This window comes from Colobus angolensis, unplaced genomic scaffold (assembly GCF_000951035.1).
Source record: "Colobus angolensis palliatus isolate OR3802 unplaced genomic scaffold, Cang.pa_1.0 Scaffold386, whole genome shotgun sequence".
Lineage (NCBI taxonomy): Eukaryota > Metazoa > Chordata > Mammalia > Primates > Cercopithecidae > Colobus > Colobus angolensis.
In genome coordinates, this window is record NW_012117221.1 from 1695652 (window position 1) to 1711001 (window position 15350).

At 38.7% G+C, this 15350-nt stretch overlaps 1 protein-coding gene across 1 annotated transcript in view; it reads right to left on the reverse strand.

Moving 5' to 3' along the window:
• The window catches only part of SVEP1 (sushi, von Willebrand factor type A, EGF and pentraxin domain containing 1), a 225115-nt gene that overhangs the window by 23167 nt on the left and 186598 nt on the right, over positions 1-15350 (reverse strand). Inside the window, exons 40-43 of the mRNA XM_011954605.1 lie at positions 12491-12646; positions 7674-7737; positions 5523-5696; positions 4213-4389 (exon numbers count right to left, since the gene is read on the reverse strand). Of these exons, the coding sequence (XP_011809995.1) occupies positions 4213-4389; positions 5523-5696; positions 7674-7737; positions 12491-12646 (571 nt within the window). The remainder of the gene's footprint in view (positions 1-4212; positions 4390-5522; positions 5697-7673; positions 7738-12490; positions 12647-15350) is intronic.

Genomic DNA, 15350 nt, shown 5'->3' on the forward strand with positions numbered 1-15350 from the left:
CTGAGTTCTAGTTTGATTGCATTGTGGTCTAAGAGACAGTTTGTTATAATTTCTGTTCTTTTACATTTGCTGAGGAGTGCTTTACTTTGTACTATGTGGTCAATTTTGGAATAAGTGCGATGTGGTACTGAGAAGAATGTGTATTCTGTTGACTTGGGGTGGAGAGTTCTGTAGATGTCTATCAGGTCCACTTGGTGCAGAGTTGAGTTCAATTCCTGGATATCCTTGTTAACTTTCTGTCTTGTTGATCTGTCTGATATTGACAGTGGGGTGTTAAAGTCTCTGATTGTTATTGTGTGGAAGTCTAAGTCTCTGGTGTGCCGTTTGCTAAGACCATTGGTAAAGCACAGTATTAGGGTGGGAGTGACCTGATTATCCAGGTGTTATGTGTCATGGTTTCCCTTGACTAGGAAAGGCAATTCCCTTCCCCCTTGCGCTTCCCAGGTGAGGCAATGCCTCGCCCTGCTTCGGCTCTTGCTCGTTGGGCTGTGCCCACTGTCCTGCACCCACTGTCCGACACGCCCCAGCAAGATGAACCTGGTATCTCAGTTGGAAATGCAGAAATCACCCATCTTCTGTGTTGCTCACACTGGGAGCTGGAGGCTGGAGCCATTCCTATTTGGCCATCTTGGATTCAGGGTGTTTTGGTAGTGGCTGGTAACAATTTTTCCTCTCCATATTTAAATGCTTCCTTCATGAGCTCTTGCAAGGCAGGCCTGGTGGTGATGAATTCCCTCAGCATTTTCTTGTCTGAAAAAGATTTTATTTCTCTTTCACCTATGAAACTTAGTTTGGCTGGCTATGAAATTCTGGGTTGGAAATTCTTTTAAGAATGTTGAATATTGACCCCCAATCTCTTCTGGCTTTTAGGGCTGCTGCAGAGAGGTATGCTGTTAGTCTGATGGGCTTCCCTTTGTAGGTCACCTGGCCTTTCTCTGTGGCTGCCCTTGACATTTTTTCCTTCATTTTTACCTTGGAGAACCTGAGGATTATGTGTCTTGGGGTTGATCTTCTCATGGAGTATCTTACTGGGGTTCTCTGGATTTCCTGAACTGGAACATTGGCCTTGTCTTGCTAGGTTGCGGAAGTTCTCCTGGATGATATCCTGAAGTATGTTTTCCAAGTTGGTTCTATACTCATCTCTTTCAGGTACCTCAATCAATCATAGGTTTGGTCTTTTTACCTAATTTCATAGTTCTCAGAGGAATTATTTGTTCTCTAATCTTGTCTGCCTGTCTTATTTCAGCAAGATAGTCTTCAAACTCTAAAATTCTTTCCTCCACTTGGTCCATTCAGGTATTGATACTTGTTGCATTGTGAAGTTCTCGTGTTGTGTTTTTCAGCTCCATCAGGTCATTTACATTCCTTTCTAAACTGGTTATTGTGGTTAACAGCTTCTGCATTGTTTTATCCTGGTTCTTAGCATCTTTGCATTGGGTTAGAACATGTTCCTTTAGCTCAGTAAACTTCATTATTACCCACTTTCTGAAGCCTACTTCTTTCAGTTCATCAATCTCAGCCTCTGCCCAGTTCTGTGCTTTTCCTGGAGAAGTGTTGCAATCATTTGGATGAGAAGAGGAACTCTGGCTTTTTGAGTTTTCAGTGTTTTCTTCATTGATTTTTTTTTCTCATATTCCTGAGTTCTCCAGTTTTGATCTCTGAGGTTGCTGACCTTTGGATGAGGCTTTTGTGAGGGCTTTTTTGTTGATGGCTGTTGTTGCTTTCTCTGTTTTTCTTTTAACAGTCAGGCCCCTCTTTTGTAGGGCTGCTGTGGTTTGCTGGGGGTCCACTCCAGACCCTATTTGCCTGGGTTCCACCTGCACCTGAAGGTGTTCACAGTGGAGGCTGCAGAACAGCAAAGATGGCTGCCTGCTCCTTCCTCTGGGAGTTCTGTCCCAGAGGGGCACTGACCTGATGCCAGTGGGAATATCCTTGTATAAGGTGTCTGGTGACCCCTGTTGTGGGGGGGTCTCATCCTATCAGGAGGCATGGGATCAGGGACTCGCTTAACAAAGCACTCTAGCTGCCCCTTAGCAGAGCAGGTGCACTGTGCTGTGGGGAATCCCACTAGTCCAGCCTGCCTGGATTCCTCAGAGCCAGCAGGGGAAGGACTAAGCCTGCTGATCTGTGGGGACCATGGCCACATGGAGCACCAGGGGCTCCATCTTAGGGAGATCAGAGTTCTGTTCGTAAACCCCTGGCTGGAGTTGCTGAAATTCCCGCAGGCAGGCCCCACTCAGTGAGGAGGGGAGGGGTCAGGGTCCAGTCTAAGGAGGCAGCCTGGCCACAATCTGTCACAGCTGCTGTGCTACGCTGTGGGGGAATTCCTCCTCTGTCCAAATTGCCCAGTCTCCCTGGCACTAGCAGGGAAAAAAAAGGCAGACTGCAGCTGCAGTGACGGTGGCTGCCCCTTCCCCCAGGAGCTTGTCATCTTAGGCAGCAGACAGCCACAGTAATGGTGGTTGCTCCTCCCTCTGATAACTTGGTAGTCTTAAGAAGTTTTCAGTGGCCACCAAGAATCTGCACAGCTCTGTGCTTGGGACCCAAGGCCCTGGTGGCATGGACTCATGAGGGGGATCTCCTGATCTGCAGGTTGCACAGATCCATGGAAAAAGTGTGGTTTCCTGAGTGGGGTAGCACAATCACTCACCACCTCCTTTGGCTGGGGGTGGGAGCTCCCCTTGCCCCATGTGTCTCCCAGGTGAGCCGTTGTACCACCTTGCTTTTTCTCACTTTCTGTGGATTGTGCCAACTGCCTGGTCAGTCCCAGTGAGAGAACCTGGATACCTCAGTTGCAGGTGCAGGATTCACTCACTGTTTTCATTCTTCTCAGTGGGAGGCTCCGGCCACAGCATTTCTACTTGGCCATCTTGACCCCTCCCCACAAAATAAACATTCTAAATCTGCAATAGGCTGCTAGCTGAAAATTCAGGGACTTGGGCTGTTGTATATATCTTCCTATTAAGAGATAGTGCTAATATGCACCAATTCGTTTATTCTTCAAAACAAATCTATAGTATATCTATAATAACTACAAGATAGGTATAACTGAGACTGTTTCTGATTCCAGAATCCCCATTACTTTCACAGGCATATTTCTTATCTCAAAGTGGGAGTGCAAGGGTTCTGAAGATGAAGACCATTGCAGGCATGATACATTCCTATACTATGTAGCCTTATGCCTTGCATCTGGTCGGACTCAATGAATATTTTAATTGATTACTGTAGAGGAAGTAGCTCAGACAACAAATGAGTTTGGAGGGCAGGACGTTGGCAGGGTTTTTTTTTTTTTTTTTTTTTTACACAGAGTCTCACTCTGTCTCCCAGGCTGGAGTGCAGTAGTGCAATCTTGGCTCACTGCAACCTCTGCCTTCCAGGTTCAAGCGATTCTACCTCAGCCTCCCAAGTAGCTGGGATTACAGGTGTGTGCCATCACACCCAGCTAATTTTTGTATTTTTAGTAGTTTAGTAGAGACGGGGTTTTGCCATCTTGGCCAGGCTGGTCTGGAACTCCTGAACTCAGATGATCTGCCCACCTCAGCCTCCCACAGTGCTGGTATTACAGGTGTGAACCACCATGCCCAGCCAGCAGGGAGATGTTTTAAATGGAGTTAGAAAGTGTGTGTTAAAAAACTTTGCATTATTACAAGGCAGCAAAAGATGCCTCCGGATTGCATAAATGCAGCAACAAAGTGCTAACACAAAGTGCTAACCCATAGTGCTAGTGGTTCTCAGATTGTGTTTCCTGGGTCAGCAGCATCCTCACCAGCAACATCTAGAACTGTGTTTTAACAGGTTCTCTAGGAGGTTCTGATGCAGGCTCAAGTTTGAGAATCACTGTGGAATAATTTTTCTATTTTAAAACATTTGTAGTATGTTAAACGATAGGTTCGGGACTCTGACAGTGTGGAGAAAAAGATGTATTTGGAATTTAATATCTTGCTCATTCTTAGGGGAACACATTTTGAAAATCTGTTCAGTGAATCCTAGTCAGGTGGGTTTTAGTTTAGTTCTGGAAAACTTCTTTTTTTTTTTAATGTTTGAAATTCAAAGATTAAAAAAAATTTGCAAACATTAATGAGGAACATAATAATTGTGATAGCACAGAGATCTAAATATCTACAACTAAGTGACTTGATTGAAAACAACCTCACAAGGATGGGAAAACATTTCACACTAGCGGCATGAACTGGCTTCCACCTGCTGACTTACTTTCACATTTGGCGCTTGTCTGTGTCCACGTCTCGTCAGGGTTGCAGGTAATGATGCCTTGACCCTGCAGCAGAAAGCCTTCCCTACATTTGATGGACACATTCTGATCAACATAAAACTCCTTTTCAGACAGCAGAGCATTCTCAGGAATCACAAAAGGAACAGGGCATGGATTTGCTGTCAAAAAGAAAAGAAAATGCTTACTGATATTTTCCCTCTTTTCCTAATGTATTTCTTTGAAGGCAGAGTAGTAGTCCTATAGGAGATAGGTTCTCAGTAATGATCATATGAGGTTTAAAAATATGGAACTTCAAACATTAGACACAGCCTTTTTTTGCGTCCTCATGAAATTATGTGTAAAGATAAAGCCAGGTAAGATCAGAAAACATGAAGTTATTCAACCACTAATGCAAGGTCCTAAAAGTTGAAGATGACAAATTATGCCTGAAATTATGGGCCACAACATTATTTAAATGATTGATTTTTTTGATCAGCATTGTGAAAATAAAAGGCATACTAGAAATCAAGGGGTATATCATATATTCCCTTATTATCTGAAGAATATCAAATACTTCTCATTGTCACTTTGCTTTCTTTATAAATCATCAGACATTTCTATGTGAGCTGAATATGACTTTAGACTCATACTGCTATGGGCAGGACATTAGAACTAGTGGAGTCTGCATGCCTTATTGATAAAGATGGATTCCTTTTTATAGGCCTGAGGGAAACACAGGAAACGATGATGGCACGCGTGCTTAGTGCAAGTGTGTGACACACATATCAACATATATTTCAAGCAATTTCAGTTTTTCTGATTTTTAAATGAGCACAAAGTATTTGAGTGAGGTACACTTCCATTGTTACTGCATTATGAAGGTACTTCAAACAGTAACAAGTACAATCTTAACTTATACCTTGCTTGTGAATATTGTTTTCATTCGAATGGTTATAACTCATTATCTTATCATATTGACATATGCTTCATTATATTAACATCACATATTAAATGTACTTTCTTTCCTATCCCCAGTAGAATTCATGATGCATGTATGTCAAAATTTTTTCATTAAGTTGCATTTTCTCTTAGTAATCACTCAAGGTATCTGACAAAAGCTGATTCTCAGACAGGACCTTAGATAACACAAATAGATTTTAAAAATATCCCAGAGAATTCAGCTTGGATAGGCATTAATTGCTTTCTCTGGGCCCATATCCCTTATGAGTGGAGTTTCCTCTGTGTTTGGATATGTGGGAAGCTAATCGTGAAGCTGAATCTGACTAAAATCTCTCCTAAAGTCAACACACACGTTTGCAGAGAGGGACTGGGTGGCTCCAGGTTCCATTTTCTGTGCAGTGTGCCTCAGATGGCCCTTCAAGACTGTAGCCTCTGTTGCAGGAATATACCACGTTGGGGCCAGTCGTCGTGTTTTCAATGTCAGCTTTCCCATTGAGAAATTCAAGTGGAGCTTCACACCTGGTCTCTAAAAACAAGAATAAAAGCCTCATATTAATTGCTTCCCCAATTCCTCTTTCCTTCTTTTCCTACGATTGCCAAATATACTTCATGGAATATATAAAATATTATGGCCTATTCATGTGTGAAGCACAGTGATATTCACTGAAGGAGAAAAATATAGCATACCTAAGTATTGGATTAATACATGCATGCAGTTAAAGATTGGGATTTAGTCCTGTTGACTCCAGCTGTCTTTATGTATTATTAATAATACTGGGGACAGGGGGTATGGATGAGCAGGTGGGTAAAATAAAACAATCTCATTGTATGTTGCTAACAATGGTCAAGAACTTTTCAAACAATACTAAATTTATTTCTTACAACTCTTAAGTTGTAAGCCCAAATAAAATACAGGATGCCCTGTTAAATTTCAATATCAGATAAATAACAAATACATTTTTAGTATAAGCATGTCTCAAATATTGCATATTTACAAATTTACATTTGTTTTTTTATCTGGAATTTAAATATAACTGCATGTCCTGTTTGTTTGTTCTAAATCTGGCAACCTTACTTACAGCAACTCTGAGATTATCTCATGTAACATTTGCCAACAAGTGAAGCTTAGAGAAGTTAAATAATTTGGTCAAGGTCAGACACTACTTGTAAGAAGAGATAAAATATAAAATTATCAGAAGGTAAAAGATAATAGGAAAGCATAAAGAACAGGGACCCATGAGCTTGGGGGGAATTAGAATAAATGACATTTTATATGACTTTTAAGGAATATGCCGATTTCATAAACTGGTGGGTATTATAGTAAAGTTATAAAGAATGATTTTGCATTACTGTGAGAAATGTTATTAGCAGGGATGCTATGAGGAAAATAGGATCACCGTTTCAAGAATCTCAAAAAATGGGCTTGAGTCTTAATTTTATAATTTTTGTGAAGGCAGAGAAGGTGGTTCTAGACCAGTGGTTCTCAGGTTTGACTGTACTTTAGAGAACCTGGGAAGCATTTATGGCCTATCACAGACCAAATGAGTCCAAATCTTTATATTGAGGGCTACCTTTCAGTATTATATTAAAAATTCCCCAAACATTGCAAATGTGAACTCAGAGTTGTGAGTCCCTGGACTAGATGCTAATGGACTTCTTTCAGTCCAAAGTTGAATCTTAACCTTGGCTGCACTTTGGGAGGCTGAGGCATGTGGGTTGTGAAGCCAGGAGTTCGAGACCAGCCGGGCCAACATGATGAAGCCCCGTCTCTACTGAAATACAAAAAATTACCTGGGTGTGGTGGAGCATGCCTGTAGCCCCACCTACTCAGGAGGCTGAGGCATGAGAGTCGCTTGAGCCCGGGAAGTGGAGGTTGCAGTGAGCCGAGGTTGCACTACTGCACTCCACCCTGGGTGACAGAGTGAGACTCTATTTAAAAATAAAAATAAAATAAAATAAATATATACATACATTGTCCTTTGGCAGAGAAGGGAATACTGGGGATAAAGTTATGTGCATTAACCCACATTCTGCCAAATAAACTTGGTGGTTCTCATAAAATGAGTTAATATAAAATTCCATGCAAAATATTAATATTAATTTATTTGACAGATGGACCAACAGCACGTTAAAAGTATTGGCTAGTATTGTCACCAAAAAACAACAGCTCTAAGCCTTCTAATTCATAATTATTTGAGAAAAACCCCCACAAAATGCTAATAAACTCAATAATTAACTAGTTTTTAAACAAAATGTTTGCCATTGCAGAGTCAGTAATCTTGTGTCCTATTGCAGTTAATTGTTAATCCCTACTACAGTTTTTGACCCTTTTACTGGTTTACTGCCCTTGAGAAAAAGCCCATTAAAAGGTTCTCATACAGTTTATGGAGTTGGCTTACATTTTTTTAAAATTACAAACCTAACCTATAAAGAAAATGTAGCCACACTGTTATCTTGTGTCCTCAGTGTCATTTTGGGGGCTGCTAAGTGTCATTCAACTCACCTTTGCATATTGCCACCCCTCCACTCCACTGTCTGTTCTCCTGGCAGACACGTTCCCTGTTCCCCTGTGAAACAATGGAGAAAGGTCATCAACAAGATCATAACTCTGTAATAGAAAAATAATAAGGAAATGCAAAGTAATCTTAGCTATGGCCTCGAGTAGCTCAGCACTGGAATGCTAAATAAACACATTAAATAAATATAGTTTAAGGGAGTAGGTTTAGACTTTCAAAAATGTTTTTATCAAATTGCTTCAAAATTCATACCCTGGCAGACTGGTATAATTAAGGTACAGACTTTGCTTCACCTTTTATTTTAAATGGCAACTAATTATAATCTGTAGCTAAGACTGACAAAAGAATGCATTAGAAATGGTCAAATAGTATTCTATTGTGTATGTATGTGTACATATGTGTATGCATTCTTAGAAATATATGAATCATAGTGCATCATAATATATGTATGTACACATACATACACAATAGAGTACTATTTGGCCATAAAAACAGATGCGATATATACACATAAGTAGATATATACATATCTCAAATTTTCTTTATCCATTCGTCCATCGATGACACCCAACACTTAGGTTGACTCCATATATATCTTAGTAATTGTGTATCCCAAAAATGTATACAATTATGATTTGACAATCAGAAATAATATTAAGCATATATTCTAAAAATGCAATCCCCCAGAAACTATTTGGTTCAGATGATCTTGGCCTAGCAACATATACTGTTTTTCTTTTTACAACTTCTCAGGTGATTCTCAAGCAGATGGTAATGAACTACACTAATTATAAGAGCAGCAATTTATCAGTGATTCTCAGTCCTGGTTGCACACAGGAATCACCAAGGGAACTCTGAAAAAGTTACCGCTGCCCCAGACTCAACCCACAGAGATATTGAATTAATTAGTCTGATGTGAGAACAGGTATTTGCATTTTAAAAAATGATGTCTGATGGAAAAATTCAAACATATGAGAAATACCAACAGTAGAAAGAACAGTATAAGAAACTCTCAGGCAGACATCACCCAGTTTACCCAATTGACTTAAGGCCAACCTTGTTTCATGTAAGCCCCACCCCTTCCATGAACTCACATTATTTTGAAGCAAATTCCAGACTTCAAATCATTTAACAATAATTATTTCAGTATGAATCTCTAAAAGAACTCTTAAAAATTATAACCACAGTAACATTATCACACCTTAAAAGGGTAACAATTCCTTAATATTAATAAAATGTCCATTCAGTTTTCAAATTTCCAATTGTTGCATATATTTCATAATTTATTCTTTAAATAGTTCTCTCGAATTAGTACCAAATAAGATCCACACACTGAGACTAGTTTATGTTTCTGTGATGATTAATTTTATGAACAAATGTACAGCAAACTTGATGGATTATTACATTTTTTTTTTTTTTCTAGACAGAGTTTCGCTCTGTTGCCCAGGCTGGAGTGCAGTGGTGTGATCTCGGCTCGCTGCAACCTCCACCTCCCATGTTCAAGAGATTCTCTTGCCTCAGCTTCCCAAGTAGCTGAGACTACAGGCGCCCACCACCACACTCAGCTAATTTTTGTATTTTTTAGTAGAGATGGGATTTCACCACATTGGACAGGCTGGTCTCAAACTCGTGACCTACCTGCCTCACCCTCTCAAAGTGCTGAGTTTATAGGCATGAGCCACCATGCCCAGCCTTGATGGGTCATTACATTTGAAGAAGTATTAATAGATAATTCACCTTTAAACTTTTGGAAACATCCTGGTATTAACTACAAAATGGAGAGAGTGGTAATAGTGATTGCTCTCACTCTAAGCTCCATGTTAGAATCACCTGAGAAACTCTTTACAAATACTGACGTGCAGCAACTTGAGTGGGCCAGGAGGTGTCCAGCTTAAACACTGCTTCTGCATGTGTCTGTGAGGATGTTTCTGGATGAAATTAGCATTTAAACTAGTGGACCATGTCAAGTAGATTGCCCTCCCCAGTGTAGGGGGCAGGGGGGCACATCTTCCAAAACACTGAGGTACCAAATAGAACAAAACATGGAAGGAGGAGGAAATGGCCCTTGTTTTCTTCCTCACTACTTGAGTTGGGACTCAGTCTCCTCCTCTATCTTCAGACTGGGGTTTACATCATCACCTCACCTAGTTCTCAGACCTTTGGACTTAGACTGAATTACACCACCAGCTTCTCAGGGTCTCCAGTTTGTAGACGGAAGATCCTGGGATTCAGCCTCCATTAACGTGTGAGCCAGTTCCTCATAATATCTCTCTCTCTCTCCTATTGGTTCTCTTTCTCTGGAGAATCGTGACTAATGCAATATCTCTTATGTCTCTCTAAACTTAGGTTCCTTCTCTATTTACTCCCTCTGCCCTGTCAATTTATTTGTTTTGGACACTGAAAAACTGGGTCATTGGTCCTGTATCTGTTCCCACAGATAGAATTTTGCCAGTTGCTTCACTGCAGTGTCTCTGACACTGTTTGTTGGATTTAGAGGCTTGATAAGTTCCAAATTCAGTTTTTGTGTGTGTGTGTGGTAGAGGTGGGAGAGCACAAAATGTTTTCATAGATGGGATTGTTCACCCATCCAGAGACTCATAATGTCTGGATCCATTTTTTTGTGACTTCAGCAGCCATGGTTGATAATAACCTAAATCCATTAACTCTTAGAAGTTGCAAATTCTGCTATTTAAATTCTATTTTATCATTATGAAATGGAACTTCCCCTCATCTACTATTTGGTTATCTAGTCAAACAGGTAGCATTGGAAAGACAATTGTTCCTCTTGAGTTGTCTGTTTTTAAAATAATGAGTTTGTTCATAAGCATCCTTTAAGAGTTTCTAACTAATTTTTTAAAGTATCATTATAAGCCTAGTGTCATTTATGACCTATTTGATGTGTTTCAGTCAATTGAAGTTATTACCCTTATTAATGCTAAAATGGTCTCATCTTGACCTGTGGGAGCCTTGTCCAGTGTCTTCTGAATACTTTTGACATAGCAGGGACCCTATCAAAGACTACATTTCATGTGACAAGAGTTTCCAGGTAATCTTTTACATGTATTGCCCCAGACCTGGAATTGGTAATTTCTCCAAGTAACTGAACATCAATATTTTTAAAAAGTTTCTCAAGTGATTCTAACATGTCTAATAGCTTGGAGTGAGAACAATCACTATTGCACCTTTCTCCATTTTGTAGTTAACATATGTTTCCACAAATTTTTAAGTTATCTGCTTCAAATTTAATGAGTTTGCTGTATATTTGTTCATAATTTTATATTACTTTTCTTAATAAATTGTAAGATTAATATTCTTGGATGAAAAACCAGGTTTCAAAAACAGGAAAACACTCCAAATGTAATCACCATTACATTATCATCTTTAGAGGAAAGAAGATACATACAAGCCTGGTCCCAGATTGCATATACCCATTTTATGATAATTCTTGTACTGCATGGTCAGAAAATGATAGGACATGCAAAACATGTAACAGAAAACTGGCGATGAATACCTTTTTTTTTTTTTGAGACAGGGTTTCACTCCTGTTACCCATGCTGGAGTACAATGTTGCAATCTTGGCTCACTGCAACCTCTGTCTCCTGGGCTTAAGTGATCCTCCTCCTTCAGCCTCCTGAGTAGCTGGGACTATAGGCACATGCCATCGCGCCTGGTTATTTTCTGTATTTTTTGTAGAGACTGGGTCTTACTATGTTGCCCAGGCTGGTCTTGAACTCCTGAGCTCAAGTGATCCACCCTCCTTGGCTTCCCAAAGTGCTGGGATTACAGGCATGAGCCATGACACCCAGCCAAAACCTACCTTTAAATACCATTATAACAATAAAAATAAAAAAGAAGAGTTTCCTGAAAAACTAAATGACAACATTCTGTAATGTAAAATAGGCCTCTTAAGTTTCAAGTTTAGTGATATGGTAATGCTTTCAGCAAAACTGATTGATTACCTAGCTCTCCCACTAAAGTAAACAGAGACCTAGGTTTTGCAGAGGGATTTTAATATTACAAAGCAAGAGTTGTCTCAAGAATGAAGCTGGTATCAGTCAAAACTGCTCTGAAGTTTTTTCAAGCCAGATTTGCATATGGGAACTTGGCATCTCAATGCCAAGGTATATGAGCCCACTGTTTGAGGAAATCCTGGCTTTGCATACCTAAGTCCTTGTGGTTACCTCTCCATGATGACCGCTGGTAATATGATTAACACAGGTTTAAATGGTCAGTTGAAGTCACAGTATCTGTCTTGTGGTTTGCAAACTTACTTTTTTCTTTCTTATCATGGCTTTCATGTTTTTTATTTGAGAGTTATTTTGCTTTTCTTTTCTTTGAGATGGTCTCACTCTTGCCGCCCAGGCTGGAGTGCAGCAGCGCGATCTCAGCTTACTGCAACCTACACCTCTGGGTTCAAGTGATTCTCCTGCCTCAGTCTCCCAAGTAGCTGGAATTACAGGCGCCTGCCACCATGCCCAGCTAAGTTTTGTATTTTTAGTCGAGACAAGGTTTCAACATGTTGGCCAGACTGGTCTTGAACTTCTGACCTCAAGTGATCCACCCACCTCGGCCTCCTGAAGTGCTGGGATTACAGGCATGAGCCACTGTGGCCGGGCTTATTTTGCTTCTTAAAACTTTAAGTTGCCTTAAATATTTATTGGAAAATGTTAAAGTATAAGGGAACAAAGTATAATAGAATCATTTGAGACCAAAGTCAGTAAAACAAATTTGTGCTAATACTGAAAGTATCCCCAAGCATATTGAAAAAACAAATTAATTCTAGTTAAACAATTTGTTCACTTACCTCTAGTTCATAGCCAGGTTCACACTGATAAATAATTGTGCTTTCAAAGGTGTATTTACTGCCAATCACAAATCCATGTTCTGGACTTTCAGGTTTCCCACAAGAAACTGGACTGCAAGATTCATCAGAAAATGTTGGCTCCCAGGTTCCGTCAAGCTAAGTAACAAATAACAAAATGTAAGTTATGTTTAGAAGTTAATACATATGAATGAATAAATTTGCAAATATTGATTATTAGTAGAATAATCTCCAAAATGAGTCAAAAGCACCTAGAGTTTGGTCCTACTTTTGTTACTTATTATCTGTGGACTTAAAAAACACACTTTAATTATTAGATGGCCTTAATAGTCACACATAGACAATTTTAGACACTTCTTAAGCCCATAAAACAAGCACTTTCTTCCTAATAGAATCTAATCAAAAATCATGAACAACAAGAAATATGTATTCATTATAATGCATGAGAACTGGAGGTTAATACAAATATTCTATGACTTATACGAATACACTCTTACATTTCACATAATTCTATATTTTATAATAAAGTTTATGAGAAACAGCAAATTTTAGGCATACTACTTGAAGTTTAAGAAAATCAGCTTCCTGTTCTCCATTCCAATGAGAATACCTAAAAACATTTTATCACATATTTTTGAAGGGGTCATGTAGAAAAAAATTTACATATATCTATAAAATTTTATATCTATGTAAAGAAATCCTTAATAAATGATTAAAAATAACCAAAATAAATTCCAGATACAGCAAAAGAAAACAATAATATGTAGCTTTTAACAGTTATTAGTGTTATAATACCCAGAAAGATTTCTGCAAAAAAAAAAAAATTAAGGCACTCCTTACAATATGGAAAAATTAAACGCAACATATATACCAGGAAAATGGTTAATCTTAAAATGTTAACATATATATATGAGAGTTAACATTTTTCAGCCTGTTAGTTGGGTAAGGTGAGGCACACACAGATATAATCTCTTGAAGATTGTTATTCTATTGCTAATATTTTTCTGTTTTCTTTGAGGAAATATATATGAATTGGATAACAGTTTTAAATAGGATTTGAGGCTACACCCTCATTCTACATATAAACCAAAAGTAATTTTGTATATATGCATGCATCATGTACTAGGAAATGCATCAACATTTTCCTAGTACATATGTTGCATTTAATTTTTCAATACCGTAAGTAATGCCTTAATAATTTTTTATTTTGCAGACATCTGAGTATTATAACATCAGTAACTGTTAAAAGCTACATATTTATTGTTTTCTTTTACCATATCTGAAATTTTAGTTATTTTTATTTTAATCATTTATTAATGATTTTTCTCCAGAGACTTGTGACGACTCCTGTATCAGAATCAGCTTCTGACTCATTACTTTTGTTCCATTTATTTTTACTCCTATGTAATTTTATATGAATACTACACTAAGAGTTTCATAATTATGTGATATGTTTTAGTTTCTGGAGAGACTGGCCCTCCTTCAGTATTCATTTTTCAAAATTTATATTGATCTCCTTATCCACTTATTTATGTTATGAACTACAGAATCATTTTGTCACATTACAATAAAATACTCCTAGGCGCTGAACATAGTTTTACATAATTTATGCTTTTTAACACTCAAATAGTGTCTATTCTACTTTTCAGACCAAAAATTTAAACCATAACCCAGTTGAGCAAAAGAGAGGGGTCATACTATGTGTGAAGAAACTAATGAAGGTTGTCAAAAATAAATTATTGACTTAAAAAAAAAAGAGCTTAGTATCTTTTTTAGCCAGTATCAGAGTCCTCCAGGGTTTACAAGGGGACCCAGTTGTCTACACACCCAGCCTGGAGAACAACAATTTGATTCCCTTAATTATGGCAGAACTCTGCGTCAGACAGCTCAGAGTCTTAGACAAAGTTTCCTCTAAAAATTCTTCAGCTCTATATCTAAATGGACCATCTGGAACCATACGAATATTGAGGGCATGGTAACTTTGGCAGTTATTTTAACTTGTTCTCCCTAATGCTTCTACTTTTAGGTTTGACATTGACTAGTCATTGAGTGTGCATGATTTATAAATGGAAAACTGGGAGAAGGGAATCGTTCTTGAGTCCCTACTATATGTCAGGCAAGTACTAGCCATTTTATATACATTAAGTAATTTAATCCTTTCAGTTATCACAGATTCACAAATAAAAAAATAAGCTGAAGGAATATAAGGTCATAGAACCTATAAATATTTGAGATGGAATTTAAACAAAAAAGTATGCTTGAAGTGAAAGTCTGCTATACTATGCCACATTTCTCTGCTTTTAATCCCCCGATGCTGACTCCCAACTCCAGCAAGAGTGCATCAATGACACATTTTAATTTTCTTCCTCTGGTATATCTTATGGAAGTTAGGAGAAGGGGATGTGCTAGGGAAGTCTGCTATCTATGGTGCTGATTCCCCCCACCTCCCAATATATTTTTTTTTTTTTTTTTTTTTTTTGTGAGACGGAGTCTAGCTCTGTCACCAGGCTGAAGTGCAGTGGTGCAATCTCAGCTCACTGCAACCTCCGCATCCTGGGTTCAAGCAATTCTCCTGCTTCAGCTTCCCAAGTAGCTGGGACTACAGGCATGCGCCACTATGCCCGGCTAATTTTTGTATTTTTAGTAGAGACATGGTTTCACCATGTTGGCCAGGATGGTCTCCATCTCTCAACCTCGTGATCCACCCGCCTTGGCCGCCCAAAGTGTTGGGATTACAGGCGTGAGCCACAGCTCCTGGCCCAATTCCCATTTCTAAACTAAAGTGCCAAAATTAGGTAAAATGTTAAAATATCTACAATAAGATATTCATGACAAATTGATC